The sequence below is a fragment of the Macaca thibetana genome, chromosome 4 (assembly GCF_024542745.1).
Source record: "Macaca thibetana thibetana isolate TM-01 chromosome 4, ASM2454274v1, whole genome shotgun sequence".
Classification (NCBI taxonomy): Eukaryota; Metazoa; Chordata; class Mammalia; order Primates; family Cercopithecidae; genus Macaca; species Macaca thibetana.
Genome location: NC_065581.1, coordinates 54,565,039 through 54,583,460, shown reverse-complemented (window position 1 = coordinate 54,583,460; position 18,422 = coordinate 54,565,039). Strand labels below are relative to the sequence as shown.

Below are 18,422 nucleotides of genomic sequence, written 5' to 3'. Positions count from 1 at the left end.
AAAGACATAAAATGGGAAAAAAGCAGAGAGGTAGGAATCGGAGGCTAGAAAGAAGAACCATCTAGGCAGCTGTAGACTAAGAATGAACTGAAAGGAAGGTAACAAGGGAATTAAGCTCCAGATATCCTGAGGAGCAAGAGGAGGACAGCATCAGTTTGGGTGTTTAAACAGCTACTGTATTTAAGAATTTTGTGTGGTGGGGGGGCAAAAAGGGGGTTGGGGTGTCGCTCTGTCACCCAGGCTGGAATTTAGTGGCACAATCACAGCTCACTGCAGCCTCAACCTTCTGGGCTCAAGTGATCCTTCCTCCTCAACCTTCCAAGTAGCTGGGACTACAGGCTTATGCCACCAGGCCCAGCTGATTTTTTGTTTGTTTGTTTTTGTAGAGATGGGTTATCTCTACAAAAGATAGCCCAGGCTGGTCTTGAACTCCTGAGCTCAAGGAATCCTCCCACTTCAGCCTCCCGAAAGGCTGGGATTATAGGTGTGAGCCACCATGCCCAGCACAAAAGTTGTTACATTATAAATATCTGACACTTGATACAGCAAAAGTGAATTGCACATGCATGAAATTCACAATAGAATACCACTGTTTTCTCTGCAACTGATACCTTAAACCTAGAGTGTATTGAGGGTTTCCTGTCTTCTTCTCCTCCTGAGAGTTTAAGGGCACAATTTTTAATTAGCAAGTCTAATGGCATAAAGACAAAACATCAGGGTGCATTTCAGAAAAACACCAACTTGCTGGCTGAACAGGTGTCAGCTAGTTGTCATTTGCCTGAAGAGGACGGGAAGGAGAGGGAAAAGCTGTCTGCAAATATTCTTATAAACCTCCGGAAAGAGAACTTTTGCAAAACAGACATATCAGATAGACTGTGCTCAACTGCTTACTGTGGTTCTCAAAGAGCAAGTTTCTGTTTTGTCTTAGAACTTACACAGGACAGCTACAAACAAGGAAAATCATTTATGATGGTAGAGAACACTGGTCTACCAGGTTAGGGCAGACAAGTCAGACCTTTATTTTTAAGTCGTTAAGCATGAGCTACTGCATCAACCTGATTTAACCCACTGTATGCCCTGGAAAAGTGAAAAAGGTCTGCAAAGACAATTCAACTAGTTCATCTGTGGGAAGGTATAACAGAACATTTATTCACCAGCATACACTGTCTTCAATGGATTCTATTTCTTGCCATGACTAAGTTCTCCACAACCTCTAAGCCGGCAACGTGGAATATGCCCATATCATTCCTTTCCTCTCCCAATTCTACTCCCACTCTCCAAATACACCATTCTCATTCCCTATTCTTGGATCCACAGTTCACAAATACTGTCAGACGTAGCTGTTCTTTAGGAGCACATACTTTACGTTTTTAATGGAGTTGTTTGTTGGCTCTCCAGCATGGTTTAAAATTACTGAGTGGTTGTTTCTACCAGTATTTACTGACCACCTACATGACACATAGTACGTGGCTTAAATTAACTACTTTGCCATATATCAGTTTCACTTCCAAACAATTTAGGATTTTTACTAGTAACAAGTAGCAGCACCCTTTTTAACCAATAAAATTTAGGGACAATTAGATGCAAAAACATAGGAGGCTGGCTATAATCTTTCTTGAAGGTCATATTAAAGAATGAGTACATGGCTTTCTGAGTCGACAAATAGGAGCTTTAAAAGGAAAGGAGGCTAGAGCTGATGATATAAACCCCCTTTCACCCCGATCTACCCAAACTTCACAAAAAAACTTACTTGCCAATATTTTCAGGTAGAGACTGCAGTGAGATGTCATTTACAGAAAGACATGTTAAATTCTGTAACTCAGGAAAGCTTTCTGGCAACCTAAAACAAAACAAACAAACAAAAATGCTATAAATTAAAAAAGTTCATGTATAGTGTATATCAAGCATAAATAATAATGATTTATTCTATGTGCTAATTGAAATAACCTCCTAAAAATGACATTATATATGGCATGTTTGCCTTGTCTTCCTATAAATAAGACACTTGTAAGGAAAAAACAAAGACTTCATATACATAGTAGATGTACAGGGGCATGATAAATACTTACTGTTATGGTGATCTAGAAATAAAGTAGAAAGATACGCAAGCTCTAAGAACAAAGGCAAAAAAAAATGTTGGGACTACTGAATACTTTATGAAAGAAAATGATAAATTATTGCTGCAGCTAAAAGTGCCTAAGAGTAAAAATACTTTATTGATTAGCAGAAACTAAAGAGAAAATTTCATCAGTCCTTGAGATTATAATAAAACACAGGACAGCTACTGCATAATTTTTCTTCCTGTAGTTTATAATACCTAGGGGAAAGCTACGGAGTACTTATTGATCCGCTGACAGACAATTGCTACTTCCTTTTTTTTTTTTTTTTTTTTTGAGACATACTCTCACTCTGTTGCCCAGGCTGGAGTGCAGTGGCAAGATCTCAACTCACTACAACCCCTGCTTCCCGGGTTCAAGCTAGTCTCCTGCCTTGGCTTCCTGAGTAGCTGGGATTTTTGGATTTTTAAGCAGAGACGAGGGTTTCACCATGTTGATCAGGCTGGTCTCAAACTCCTGACCTAGTGATCCACCCCCCTCAGCCTCCCAAAGTGCTGGGATTACAGGCGTGAACCACCGTGACAATTGCTACTTTCTTAACATTTTTCTTTTAGTTCTATTTTTTTTTTTTTTGAGACGGAGTCTCGCTCTGTCACCCAGGCTGGAGTGCTGTGGCCGGATCTCAGCTCACTGCAAGCTCCGCCTCCCGGGTTCCCGCCATTCTCCTGCCTCAGCCTCCCGAGTAGCCGGGACTACAGGCGCCCGCCACCTCGCCCGGCTAGTTTTTTTTTGTATTTTTTAGTAGAGACGGGGTTTCACCGTGTTAGCCAGGATGGTCTCGATCTCCTGACCTCGTGATCCGCCCGTCTCGGCCTCCCAAAGTGCTGGGATTACAGGCTTGAGCCACCGCGCCCGGCCTAAGTTGCCAACCACTTGAAATAATTTTATGTTTTACTATGTTCTACACAAAGGGATATTTTTTATATGTTCCTTAAACTCTACAGAATAACAAGGCTTCAAAATAAAATCATCATTTAAAATTTACAAAGAAAGTTTAGTTTCAATATTTCTATGGTTACCATATTGAGGGAGGGAAGGGAAAACCTAACTAAAGGCAAAGGATCTCATTGCATTTAAAATGCTGAAGGTTATTAAACATAAATCTGCTAACAAAGACAATAGAACATATAAGTATCACTTTTTCTCAGTGAGGGAGAGATTTCTGGCTTTAGTGATGGTCTCTAGATTAGAATCTTTCATTTTTATCTTTCTAGGTTCCTTTAAAAAAAGGCCTATGTAACATCATGTTTGATATTTAATATAGGTTAATTCCAAACTTCAAAACCAAATCCAGACCCGCAAGATCAGGGTATTAACTGGAATGTTTATAATCACTGGAATTTGTTCTGAGGCACAATTAACAGAGGTAAGATTTTTACTCATAATTCAAAAGATGCAAATTATCTGTTCTGCCTGAGTTTTTACCAGAACGTATATATCATTTTATAATTTAAAAACTAGCTAAGATGTTCTTAAACACAAGAAAAATACAGTTTTAAATAGCTGATTTAAATAGGTGCTTTTTTACTGGCTATTAACACAAGAGCTAAACTAGTACAGAGGTGATAAGGAAGTACAGACCCAAGGTTAGGAGAAATGAACTGCAGTCCGAGCTTCCCACTCATTAGCTGTATGATCTTGAAAGGTAATTTAACCTACATGTGCCTCAGTTTCTTGAGCCATAAAATAAGTAAGCCAAACTAAATCATTTTTAAGGTCCCTTCAACTCACAGATATCATCTTAAATCTTAAAAAAACAGCACACCTGCCAAATTAAAATGGCTTCACCTTAAGAAACCTGCCAAATAGAAAGCCAGAATTAAAACAAACAAACAAAACAGTAAAGCCTCACACAATCTAGGTGTGCTCCAGTTGAGAGAGAACTGAAATAATAGTAAAGTCAAATGTCAGCAGACATTAGAAAAGGAAAATCAAAAAAAAATAGAAAAAAGGAAGAAGCAACTGAATGGTTAAAAAAAACTCAACAGCAACATAATGAGTATTTCCCAGCTTGCCAAACCCTGTAAGCTGCCTTCAGCTTAGTCCAGTTCAACAAACATTTATTGAGCACTTACTCCATTCCAAGAATACAAGTAACTTCCTCAGGTTGGTCAAGGAGTCTTAGTCAGAGAAATAACTTAAGGGTAAACTTCAAGTGTTATGAAAAAAGTACACAGAGAGCATTACGGGAGCCCAGAGGAGGGGCCTGTGGGTAGTAACTGGGAAAGCCTTCCCGAAAATGTGTATGATGCTCAAACTGCATCTTAAGGAAGGTGAAAGGGTCGGTACTGTCAAGAAGACAGAGGCATGAAATGAACTAACTAGAAGCACTTTATATTACAGCAGAGACTGACGTCCAGCACAGGCAACTGAGGTCAATGAAGATGGAGAGACAGACCAGGGTCAGATGGAGGGGCAAGAAGAGGCTCACATAGCACAGGGAGGAGCTCTGACTTTATCTTACAGAGATGGGAGCTATAGAAAGGTTTTAAGAGACAGCTGAATGGAAGACGGTGGAGAAAGAGGATAAGGTTGGAAGGACAGTGATAAGTAAGAAAGCTATTGGAGTATAGCTTACTAGATTACTATTCTTCAGTAATAAATGTTACGTGTAACTTAATCACTACAATTCAAAGGAGGACAATCAGAAAAAGTTTTAAAAAGAAAACACATTTCTTTATTGGCAATAACAAGGTATTGGAAACATAAAACTAAATAGTGCATTCTCCAGCACTCCATACCCAAGAAGTCCCAAACAATTTTGAAGTGGGTGAGATGACTCAGAAATTTTAGTTTAATCTTAATTTTCCTAGATCAAAAGAGAAAAGACAGAAAAGAAGGGACGGGAAGAGTGCATTTCTTCTGAGGTTCCTTTCAGATTCTTGAGAAATCTTATAAATGGACCCACCTGGCCCAAAGAGACATCTAAAACAGACACCCAAGGGCTATCTCTGCATTGCCACGCGGGCACAATTCAGTTATCCTACTAACAAGATGCCTGGAAGCCAGTGGTCAGTGGACTCATGACTAAGCCAGGAGCCATAAGGAACAGCTCACAGCAATGCCACTCAACCACGCCTGGGTAACAGACTGTGTCATACGAGGAAGGGTAAAGCTGGAATAAGTAGTAAAACTGACACAGTAGCTTTATTTGAAGGAAAACAAAAACAAAAACAAAAACAAAGAAATCCCCACAGCTAAAGAAATAATGATGTTCATAGGAGGTTTTTGTTTTTCTTGTTGTTGATGTTCATTCGTTTTTAATGGAGAGTTAGAGGAAAGTTAAGACAGTAAAAGATAGTATGGCCAGGTGAGGTGGCTCGGGCCTGTAATCCCAGCACTTTGGAAGGCTGAGGTGGGTGGATCAGGATGTCAGGAGATTGAGATCATCCTGGCCAATATGGTGAAACCCTATCTCTACTAAAAATACAAAAATTAGCCGGGCGTGGTGGTGCACGCCTGTAGTCCCAGCTACTCAGGAGGCCGAGGCAGGAGAATCACTTGAACCCAGGAGGCGGAGGTTGCAGTGAGCTGAGATGGTGCCACACAACTCCGGCCTGGGTGACTAAGCGAGACTCCATCTCAAAAAAAAAAAAAAAAAAAAAAAAAAAAAGATAGTAAACACTTTTCATTACTGGAGTACAAAAAAATAACTGTAATATGATTTTCTCCTTGGATAACTCTGGTGTAAGCTCTCTGGGAGTTTAGAAACCTGCCTTACCCCACAAGACAGGACAGATCAATGGGGGTTTATAAACTACTACAACTCTTCACATTGCTTCAGAAATGCACTCCTCATCCTGTTTTGTACACTTCGCTGTGCTGCACCTTATCCCTACAACATCCTTTGAGGTTTCTATCAATAGAATAGTGTGCCTTTCATTGTACAGGGCTATTTATAAAGAAGTATCTGTGAAAGTCAACCATCCGTGATAAAGATAGTGAGCCATCTAGGTACCTCCAAGATGGTTAACCTGACTGTGTTCTTTGCTTGGCTCTCAAAAAAGATATCCTTACTACTATAGATAGAAAAGTAAGCAGAAAGCTTACCTAGTCAGTGGGTTTCCGCTGAAGTCAGCTACCTGCAGTGCTTTACAGAATGAAATGCTTTCTGGAATTTCAGGAATCTCTGTAGGAGTAGAGAAAATGTCTATAATTTGCCACCATTATTAACAGTTTTTATCATTCTCAAGATAGATCACACTCACAAGAGAACAGCTGGAAATGCTACCTCCATTCAAACATGACCTAGATTTATAAAGTATTTTAATACATTTATATTTGTTTTCCTAATATAAGATATATTCTCAACAGAAGCACATTAAAGAAAAATATTAAAAACATCAAATCTCTAACAAAATTATAGCTATAGGAGGAATAAGTTCTAGTGTTCTATGGCAGGGATCCCCAACCCCTGAGCTACAAACCAGTACCTGTGAGGAACTGGGATGCACAGCAGGAGGTGAGCGGCAGGCGGGTGAGCGAACCTTCATCCATATTTATAGCCACTCCCCATCACTTGCATTACTGCCTGAGCTCCACTTCCTGTCAGGTCAGCGCCCACATTAGATTCTCATAAGAGCATGAGCCCTATTGTCAACTGCCCATGCAAGGGATCTAGGTTGTGTGCTCCTTATGAGAATCTAATGCCTGATGATCTGATCTGTTTCCCATCAACCCCAGATGGGACTGTCCAGTTGCAGGAAAACAAGCTCAGGGCTCCCACTGAATCTACCTTACGGTGAGTTGCATAATTATTTCATTATATATTACAGATGTAATAATAATAGAAATAAAGTGCACAGTAAATGTAATGAGCTTGATTTGTCCCAGAACCATTTCAAACACTGGTCTGTGGAAACACCGCTCATATGATTTGGTTGTGTGTCCACCCAAATCTCTTCTTGAATTCCCATGTGTTGTGGGAGGGACCTCGTAGGAGGTAATTGAATCATGGGGCAGGTCCTTCCCATGCTGTTCACATGATAGTGAGTAAGTTTCATGAGATCTGATGGTTATTATAAGGGGGAGTTTTCCTGCACAAGCTCTCTTTGCCTGACGTCATCAACGTAAGATGTGACTTGCTCCTCCTTGCTTTCCACCATGATTGTGAAGCCTCCCTAGCCACATGGAACTGTAAGTCCAATTAAACCTCCTTCTTTTATAAATTGCCCAGTCTCAGGTATGTCTTTATCAGCAGCATGAAAACAGACTAATAGACTAAATTAGTACCAGTAGAGTGGGGTGCTGCTGAAAAGATACCCAAAATGTGGAAGCGGCTTTGGAACTGGTTCACAGGCGGAGGCTGGAGCAGTCTGGAGGGCTCAGAAGACAGGAAAATGTGGGAAAGTTTGGAACTTCCTAGAGATTTGTTGAAGGGCTTTGACCAAAAGCCTGATAGCAATATGGACAATCAAGTCCAGGCTGAGGTGGAAGATGAGGAACTTGTTGGGAACTGGAGCAAAGGTGACTTGTTATATTTTAGCGAAGAGACTGGCAGCATTTTGCCCCATCCTAGAGATTTGTGGAACTTTGAACTTGAGAGAGATGATTTAGGTATCTGGTGGAATAAATTTCTAAGCAGCAAAACATTCAAGAGGTAACTCGGGTGCTGTTAAAGGCATTCAGTTTATAAGGGAAGCAGAGCATAAAAGTTTGGGAAATTTACAGGCTGACAATTTGACAGAAAAAAAAAACAAAACATTTTCTGAGGAGAAATTCAAGTTGGCTGAAGAAACTTGCATAAGTAAGGAGAAGCTGAATGTTAATCCCCAAGACAATGACGAAAATGTCTCCAGGGCATGTCAAAGGTCTTCATGGCAGCCCCTTCAATCACAGGCCCAGAGGCCCAGGAGAAAATTGTATCCTGGGCCTGGTCCAGGGTCCCCATGCTGTGTGCAGTCTAGGGACCTGGTGCCCTGCATCGCAGCCACTCCAGCTCTGACCAAAAGGGGCCAAAGTATAGCTTGGGCTGTTGCTTCAGAGGGTGGAAACCCCAAACCTTGGCAGCTTCCATGTAGTGTTGAGCCTGCGGGTGCACAGAAGTCAAGAATTGAGGTTTGGGAACCTTTGCCTAGATTTCAGAAGATGTATGGAAATGCCTGGATGCCCAGACAAAAGTTTGCTGCAGTGGTAAGGCCCTCATGGGACACCTCTGCTAGGGAAGTGCAGAAAGGAAATGTGGGGTTGGAGCCCCCACACAGAGTCCCTCCTGGGGCAGTGCCTACTGGAACTGCGAGAAGAGAGCCATCATTCTCCAGACCCCAGAATGGTAGATCCACCGACAGCTTGCACCATGCACCTGGACAAGCCACCAGTCAAGGCCAGCCATGAAAGCAGCCAGGTGAGGGGCTATACCCTGCAAAGCCACAGAGGCAAAGCTGTCTAAGACCGTGGGAACACACCTCTTGCATCACACCTCTTGCATGACCTGGATGTGAGACATGGAGTCAAAGGAGATCATTTTGGACCTTTAAGATTTGATTGCTCTGCTGGATTTTGCACTTGTATGGGGCCTGTAGCTCCTTTGTTTTGGTCAATGTCTCCCATTTGGAATGGATGTATTTATTCAATGCCTGTACTCCCATTGTATCTAGGAAGTAACTAACTTGCTTTTGATTTTACAGGCTCATAGATGGAAGGGACTTGCCTTGTCTTGGATGAGATTTGGACTGTGGACTTTTGAGTTAATGCTGAAATGAGTTAAGAGTTTAGGGGACTGTTGGGAAGGCATGATTGGTTTTGAAATGGGAGGACATGAGATTTGGGAGGGGCCAGGGGCAGAATGATATGGTTTGGCTATGTCCCCACCCAAATCTCATCTTGAATTCCCATGTGTTGTGGGAGGGATCCGGTAGGAGGTAACTGAATCATGGGGGAAGGTCGTTCCGAGCTGTTCTCATGACAGTGAGTAAGTCTCACAAGATCTGATAGCTATTATAAGGGGGAGTTTCCCTGCATAAGCTCTCTTTGTCTGCCACCATCCACATAAGATGTGACTTGCTCCTCCTTGTCTTCCACCATGATTGTGAGGCCTCCCTAGTCAGATGGAACTGTGAGTCAAAATAAACCTCTTTCTGTTTTAAATTGCCCAGTCTCAGATATGTCTTTATCAGCAGTGTGAAAATGGACTAATACAACTGTCTTCCACAAAACCGGTCCGTGGTGCCAAAAAAGTTGAGAACTGCTATTGTATAGCACTATAAGATGACTACAGTTAACAATAATATATAGTTTCAAATGGCTGAAAGGAGGATATTGAAAGTTCCTAACACAAAGAAATGATAAATGCTTTAGATGAGTATGTTAATTACCCTGGTCTGATCACAATACACCATATGTATCAAAGCATCACTATGTACCCATACATATGTACAATTATTTAACAGATCAATTAAATAATAAAATAACAAAAACCACCACTACCACCACCAAGTCCCACCACTCTATCAAAAGCACTGATGGCATTCTGTTGTAATTACCATTAGACTTTTTTTCCTTATGTTTTCATGTGGTGGTATCAGTACCAGGTATTCTAAAGTAATGTACTTTTAAATTACGAATTTTTTTCTAATTATAAACATAAGTATTTGGAAAATATACAAAGAAGAAAATAAACATCACCAACACTCTCATCACCTAGAGGTAATCTTTTATTGCGATTTTTTTTTTAACTTGTCACACACACACGTGTGTACACACATATACACACACACAGAATATGTGTATAAACAGATTATATTTCATAATACTAAGTTCATGATAATTTGTTTTTTGCACTTTACATTACTTTACAAGCTTTTTTCTCCTATCATTATTTTTCCAAGTAGTTTGCTGTTCTTAATGGCAGAAAAGCACATTGTATATATTTTCATACTTCATTTAATCAATCCTCCACTGTTGGGCATTTAGGTTGTTACAAAGTTCCTGATGTTATATTTATGTGCATTACTGATTATTTCCTTAGGCTATGTTCCCAGAAGTAGAATTACTGTGTCAAAGGCATTAACATCTCTACAGCGCTTGAAAAATATTGTTAAATTGCTTTTGCGAGGAGCAACTTATGCCTACTTAAACTTTCATCAGCCTGTACAAGATGCCCTATTCAACATCGCTCCTCCTCTTTTCTTTCTGTTACATTAAAAAAAAATGCCAATTGTATTGCTAAAATAGTATGTCAACATTTTATTTTATATTCTTTTTATTACTAATGCAGCTGAATATTTCCCCCCACATTTACTGGCCTTTAAATATTGTGATTTTTAAATAACCAGTTGTTATTTTAAATTCCTTTCTTGATACAAAACTTGAGATTATATCTTTTGGGCCTTTAAAATGTTAGTCTGTAGCATTTAACTTCAAAGATTCATTTATTTTGGACGTATTAACATTGAGAAGGGCTAAAATAGAAAGATTTCTCCTGGTTCTTGCTGTTTCTTCCACCAGTCTGACTAATGCAATCTGAGCCAAAACATACTTAATATTTCTAAATTGTGGGTGGCAGGGAAAAGGGAGAATTAAAGGGAAAATGGATGTCTCGCTCCAACAGCCTCACAGGAATCAGATGCTCCATGAAAGATTTTAGTTCAAATTTAAAAGCGTAAAACATCTGGATCTATGCTGACATTTTCCTCACACTATTTTCTGCCTTGCATGGTCAAATGAGGTAGTGAAAAACAAACAATATGGTCCTAGTTTATATAAATATAATCACCTATTTATGAAAGTAATAGCATAAATATAATAGCTTATTTGTGAAAGTAGGACCATAGTGTTTGTTTTATTTATATATATATAAATATATATATAAATATATAGCTATATATATATATAAATATATATATATATATAAATATATAGCTATATATATATATATATATATAGCTGTTGAATCTATAGTTAAATCTGGAATCGATTTTTAAAACTCACGAACATTTGTGGACCCTTAGTACAGATTCAGCTGTAGCCCTTTTATATACATTATCTTATTTAATCTCCTCAAAATAAACTATTTTAACTTTCATTATACAAAATAGACACTAAGGCTCAGAGAGACGAAGTGACTCAACCATCACTACACATCTATTTCACTGAGTGCTGGCCCTCCCATGTTCAAGTCATGGCACTGCCATGCTTAAGAAGAAACAAGCAATTTCATTACAGGATGAGCATCACTGTTCAGGCAAGTGAGGCCATGCCATGCCATTGGCTTGCCATGATCTGAAAAGCGCTGGTCAGCCTGAATACTCCATGAGAGTCTCTCTTGTTGTCGCTATTTTTGGTTCGGAGGAACAGTCTATAAGGCTGAGAAAAGAGGTGCCTCGTTATCTCAGCACAATAAAGGCCACATATGACAAATACACAATGAACATCATATGGAATGAAGAAAAGTTGAAAGCTTTTTTTCTAAGATCTAGACAAGACAAGAATATCTACTCTCACCACTTTTATTCAACATAGTACTGAAAGTCTTGGCCAGAGAGATTAGGCAAGAGAAAGGAATAAAGGGCATCCAAACTGGAAAAGCAGAAGCTAAATTGTCCTTGTTTGCAGATGACATAATTTTACATATAGAAAACCCTAAAGACTCCATAAAAAACCTGTGAGGATTAGTAAATAAAGTTGCAGGATACAAAATGAACATAGAAAAATCAGTAGCATTTCTATACACCAATTGTGAACTACCTAAATAAGAAATTTTTTAAAATCAATCCCATTTATAATAGCTACAAAAAATAAAATACCTAGGAATAAATTTAACCAAATAGGTAAAAAATCTCTACAAAGAAAACTATAAAACACTGATGAAAAAAATTGAAGAGGACACAAATAAATGGAAAGATATACTGTGTTTATGGGTTAGAAGAATTAACATTGTGGCCAGGCATGGTGGCTCACGCCTGCAATCCCAGCACCATGGGAGGTCGAAGCAGGCAGATCACTTGAGGTCAGGAGTTCGAGACCAGACTGGCCAACATGGTGAAACTCCATCTCTACTAAAAATACAAAAATTAGCCAGGCGCAGTGGCACATGCCTGTAATCCTACCTACTCTGGAGGCTGAGGCAAGAGAATTGCTTGAACCTGGGAGGCCAAGGTTGCAGTGATCCGAGAACACACCACTGAACTCCAGCTTGGGTGACAGAGCAAGACTCTGTCTCCAAAAGAAAAAAAAAAAAAAAGGAAAAAGAAAAAAATTGTTAAAAGTGTCCATACTACCCAAAGCAATCTATAGATTCAATGCAATTGCTATCAAAATACCATTGATATTCTTCATAGAAATAGAAAAAACAATCCTCTAATTCTTACAGAACCACAAAAGACCCCAAAAAGCCAAAGTAATGCTAAAGAAAAAGAACAAAGCTGGAAGCAACATACTACCTGACTTCAAAAGAATGCAAAGAAAAGGAAATTCTTACACACTGTTGGTGAGAATGTAAATTACTATACTACAAAGCAATAGTAACCAAAACAGTATGGTACTAGCATAGAAACTGACACATTGACCAATGAAATAGAGAACCCAGAAATAAATCCACCCACTACAAATTGGGTTCAGTGTATACTGCTTGGTTGATGGTTGAACCAAAATCTCACAAATCACCACTAAAGAACTTACTCTTGTAACCAAATACCACCTGTTCCCCAAACACCTATGGAAATAAAAATTTTTTTTAAAAAAAAGAGAGAAATAAATCCACTCATTTACAGCCAACTGATTTTCGACAAAGGTGCCAAAAACACACATTAAGTGTGCTGGAAAAACCAGGTATCCACATGCAGAAGAATGAAACAAGATCCCTATTTCTCACCATATACAAAAATTGACTCAAAATGGGTTAAAGCCTTAAATGTAAGACCTGAAACTATGCAACTACCAAAGGAAAACAAGAGAAATGCTTCACGGCATTGGTCTGGGCAAGGATTTCTTTGGACAAGACCTCAAAAGCACAGACAACAAAAGCAAAAAACAGGCCAGGCACGGTAGCTCATACCTGTAATCCCAGCACTTCAGGAAGCCAAGGCGGCAGATCACCTGAGGTCAGGAGTTCGAGACCAGCCTGGCTAACATGGCGAAACCCTGTCTCCACTAAGAATACAAAAATTAGCTGGGCATGGTGGCACGTGCCTGTAATCCCAGCTACTCAGGAGGTTGAGTCGGGAGAATCGCTTGAACCTGGGAGGCAGAGGTTGCAGTGAGCCAAGATCACGACACTGCACCCCAGCCTGGGCAACAAGAGTGAAACTCCGTCTCAAAAAACAAAACAGACAGATGGGATTTTATCAAACTAAAAAGCTTCTTCACAGCCAAGAAAAGACTCGACAGAATGAAGAGACAACCTACAGAATGACAGAAAATATTTGCACACTACGCATCTGACAAGGGATTGTTAATATCCAGAATACAGAAAAAACTCAATAGCAAAAAAGAAAAATTCGATTTTTAAAAATGGGCATAAGATCTGATCTGAATGACATTTCTCAAAAGAAGACATACAAATGGCTAACAAGTACATGAAAAAAAAGCCCAGCATTACCAATCACAAGGGAAATGCAAATCAAAACCACAATGAGATATCGTCTCACCCCAGTTATTATAGCTATTATCAAAAAGACAAAAAATAACAAATACTGGCAAAGATGCAGAGAAAAGGGAACTCTTATACATTGTTGATGGGAATGTAAATGAGTACAGCCATTATGAAAAATTATGGCGATTCCTCAAAAAATTCAAAATGGAACTACCATATGATCCAGCAATCCCACTACCAGACACATATCTCAAGGATATGAAATCAGCATATCGAAGATATATCTGCACTCCCATGTTTACCACAGCATTATTTACAAGAGTCAAGATATGGAATCAACTTAAGTGTCCCTCAACAGATGAATGGATAAAGAAAATGTGTATATTTCACACAATGTACTATTCAGCCATAAAAAAGAATGAAATCATGTCATTTGAGACAACATAGATAAGCCTGGAGGACATTATTTAAGTGAAATAAGTCAGACTCAGAAAGACAAATATCACATAATCTCACTCATATGTGTAATCTAAAGAAGTTGATCTCATAGAAGTAGCAAGTTGAATAGTGATTAAGAGAGCCTAGGAAGGGTAGTGGGGTGAAGGGGATGGGAAAAAGGCTAACAGGTACAAAGTTACAGTAAGATAAGAGGAATAAGTTCTAGGGTTCCATTCCACAGTATGCATGGTAACTAGAATAAACAATAATATATTAAATTCAAAATAACTAAAAGAGAAGATTTTGAACAATCTCACCACAAAGAAATTATAAATGTTGAGGTCACACATATGCTAACTATCCTGATTTGATCAATATGCATTGAATAAAAGTATCAAAACACCACAATGCACTTCATAAATGTGTACAATTATGTGTCCATTAAAGATAAAACTAAAAAAGATACCTCCTAATAAATTACAGCGCTGAGAAAGAAAAATTTGAAAAGAGGTGTCTCACAAGTACTGAGGAAGAGGATGAAGCCACACATTAAAATATAAATTTTACAGTGGCTTACTACTCTATCAACAAAAAATAAAAATCAAAGAAGCAGAGGGTAAAGACGAAAGGTATGTCTTTTAGGTAGAAGGCTTCAATATTGCTCAGAGTAACAGAAGCATCACTGAGACCTGAGAAGATGGGCCAACCGAGAAATCACATGAATGGTGTCTGTAAGAAATTCTGGTTGAGCTGGTCCAGAATTCAGGGATCAGGGGATAACAAAAACAACTGCCAGAAAACACAGCTGGACTAAGTCCAGACACAGATGACCTAGAAGTCTGGTTTATAGGAAGGTGAATTCTCTCTCCAGGCTAAATTGCTTGTATGCATAAAGTAGCAGATAGTAAACAGAACACAAGTCTCCTGACTCCCAACACCACTTCTTTCCATTACACGCATGTTCCTAACTTGACCCTTTGAATATATTTGCCTGTAAAATAAAAACTTTAGACAAGAAAGGCAATAGTGTGGGTTAAAGGGTCTTGATTGCTGGTTTGCTTTAAGCAAGCTGCTTACCCTGAAATACTCAACTAACATGTCAAATCCTCTTGGAGTTTCCTTGAACTCCAAAATTAGATTGGGTTCTCCAGTTCTCAAGTTCCTTGGGTTTCACATTTGTAAGATCTGTTACAGTTTTAATTAACTAATTGTTTGATGATGGTAAATCTCCCTTACTAAACTCTAAGATCCCCGGGGAAGAGAGACCATGTTGGCCTTGTCAGTTGCAGTTTCTCAGAGCCCACACAGTATTAAGAATATTGTAAGCAGTCCATAGGTCCTGAAGGAATGGATAAGAAAACATATGCAACAAAGACTGTATGAGAACATTGTTCTTTCATGTGGTATATAGTATCTCTATTTTACCACTAAGAAAACCACTCAGTGCCAGATCTCTTACAAGAGATACTATACAGCTTGCAGGTTATTCCCACCTGAAATCACTTTTAACTGATTCCCAAATGTTCTGCTGGGGACAAATGTGAGGTTTAAAACTAAATGTATGAAGAAAAAAAAAAATCTTCTCAATGAGGTCTAGTCTGACCACAATACCCCATTAAAAATTGGAATTTGAGTATTTCCCCCAGACCCCACCATCTCCCTTTTTGACACTCACATCCAATTTCCAAATCCTTTTGGTATTCTCTAATTATTTTTCCTGTCCATCTTCTGTCCATTCCTATTATTATCAACATAGTTCAGGCCCCAATCTACCAGATGATGACAATAGCTTCTTAAATGGTCTCTCTCTGTATTCAATTTATCCTCCATCAAATCTGAACAGCCATAAGAGCAATATCTGCACCAGTTTTCTGCACTTATTAGGTTTGTGCCCCTGGGTAAACTACTTATCTGTGCCTCAATTTCCTTATCTGTAAAATAGATCATCGGCAAGTATTTTTAAATAACGCTAGTATATTATAATGTTAAGTGCTGCAGGAGTTGAGAAGGGAGGAAGCCAGACAAAGAAGGACCCTGTTATGCTTTGAATCAAATAAATAAGAGCAAAGGAGAAGCACAGGCATGAATGTGATATTTGATGCACAGTGATGAGAGGGTGATCCCTAGGGATGATGGTACAGTCTGCCTGAACAACAGGGTATCAAAATGAGAGTATCTGGAGAGAAGGCTGGAAAGATCTCTTGATAGCAGATTACCATATGCCACCTTGATCTGTTCACAATTAATCTGCTAGACAAGGAGTTCCCTCTCCTATAAAAAAAGATGATACTGACACCTCCAACTTACAATATAAGTAGGATAAAGGGGGGTAAAGTAAATGGCACACTAGAACACTGGGTGAGGGGATCAAAAGAGACGACCACTGTTTTCCATTCAAGGCCAAATAATTTGAAGAGTAGCATCATACTGGCTGGGCATAGCGGCTCACACCTGTAATACCTGCACTTTGGAAGGTCAAGGCGGGCAGACCACTTGAGGTCAGGAGTTCGAGACCAGCCTGGGCCAACATGGGGAAACCCGTCTCTACTAAAAATACAAAAATTAGCTGGGTGTCATGGTGCATGCCTGTAATCCCAGCTACTCCTCGGGAAACTGAGGCAGGAGAATCGCTTAAACCCAGGAGGTGGAGGTTGCAGTGAGCCAAGATAGGGCCACTGTACTCCAGCCTAAGGGCCTCTGTCCCAAAAAAAAAAAAAAAAAAAAAAAAAGTAGCATTACCAATAGAAATAACATTTAGAGGGCTTTTGCTAGTTTTAACTATTTGAGAAGCAATAATGATTAAACCCTGAATAAGCATCTACGTAACTTAGAGTATTAGAAATACTTATTATTATATAGTTAGCATACTAATAATACTTAGTACTATTAATGAGATTTCCATCTGCTCATTAAGGAATGTAACCCAAAATTACTACGTGCCAACACTCAGTTCAAGCTTTTACATAAGGTGAAACAAAAAAAAAATTTTTTTTTTTTTTGTTTCAGGTGCACGCCACCATGCCCAGCTAATTTTAAAATGTTTTGTAGAGACAGGGTCTCACTGTCTTGCCCTGGCTGGTCTCAAACTCCTGGGCTCAAGCAATCCTCCCGTCTAAGCCTCCTAAAGTGTTTGGGATTACAGGTGCGTGCCACCACTCCTGGTAAAAAATAAATAAATAAATGAAAATAAAATAAAAAATAAAAATAAAATTAATCATACTTTTCATTAATTCAAATTGGGCTTGTTCTACATACACCAGGAATAAAAGCATAAAATTTGATATGTATAAAATGTCTAAGAATGATTGTAAAATTAATTTTTTTCCTACAACTTTCTTAAACTAACCTTTAATTCTGACCCACTCTATAGAAGCTATTATTTCTGAATTCGAATTGTTTTCAATTAGTGAGATTTATAGTCATACTTTAGAAATAAAAACATGAAATCTGTAGTTTGGCAATATAAACATTACTACAGCCTGTACATAGAAAACTCATAATCAACCCTAAGCTCTGTCCATGCAAAGTCTCCTTCAATGCCGCCAGGAGAACAGTCCTGGCGCTACTTGCCAGAGGGCTTCTGAGAGAATAGTTTTCACAACAGATACCATCACTTAAAAAGTGATTTAAAAGGATATTCCCTGCCCTCCTGGTACTCATATTCTTTCCTCAGCAGCCGTTTTTGAACATGCCAAGTTGAGATTCCACCCCACTGTATCCTAAAAGTAATGCCTAAGCTCACTCTATATTCTTCTGTAAGAAATTCGGGCTTTTTTCCCACATCCCCAGAATCCTTAAGGTGTACTCACGACCTTTTCTGAAAAGCTATCACCATTTTGGAGTCCCTCTTTGATGGAGACAGACTGGATTAAGTGATTTCTCAAGTTCCTTCTAGGTATATGTGAGTTTGGAAACTCCTGGGCATCTCCTTTGGGAAGGACTATGGGGAGATGGCCTCTGTTTGGTCTAAACAGCACAGTAAATTCTTTTTGAATAAATCAGTTACTCACTGGTATCTCTTCTTATTCTATATAAATAGCCTCTCTTCTCCTCCTGGCTTCAAGACCTATATGATGCTAGTAAATTATTATACTAGGTTCCTTCCACTGGGAATACCATGAAATGCAAATCAAAACAAAACTTAAGTCTTACATATTTTTTGTGGCTATTCTCTAAGATCACCAAATATTTGTTGATGGCATTTGGCAAAAGAAAGTTAAATAAAAAAACTAAATGGCTTAAAGAAAGCAAATAATTGCCTTCTTCAAGTAATTTGTCTTTTTGTAAAATCACAAAGGATAACATTCTAAACCTCAGGACCTATGATATGGAAGGTA

At 38.9% G+C, this 18,422-nt stretch overlaps 1 protein-coding gene across 2 annotated transcripts in view; it reads right to left on the bottom strand.

The window, feature by feature from the left end:
• LRRC1 (leucine rich repeat containing 1) overlaps window positions 1-18,422 on the bottom strand; it is a 130,046-nt gene that overhangs the window by 40,809 nt on the left and 70,815 nt on the right. For both annotated transcript variants that reach the window (XM_050788995.1, XM_050788996.1), the window contains exons 3-4: window positions 6,168-6,246; window positions 1,751-1,840 (exon numbers count right to left, since the gene is read on the bottom strand). In XM_050788995.1, coding sequence (XP_050644952.1) covers window positions 1,751-1,840; window positions 6,168-6,246 — 169 coding nt within the window. The remainder of the gene's footprint in view (window positions 1-1,750; window positions 1,841-6,167; window positions 6,247-18,422) is intronic.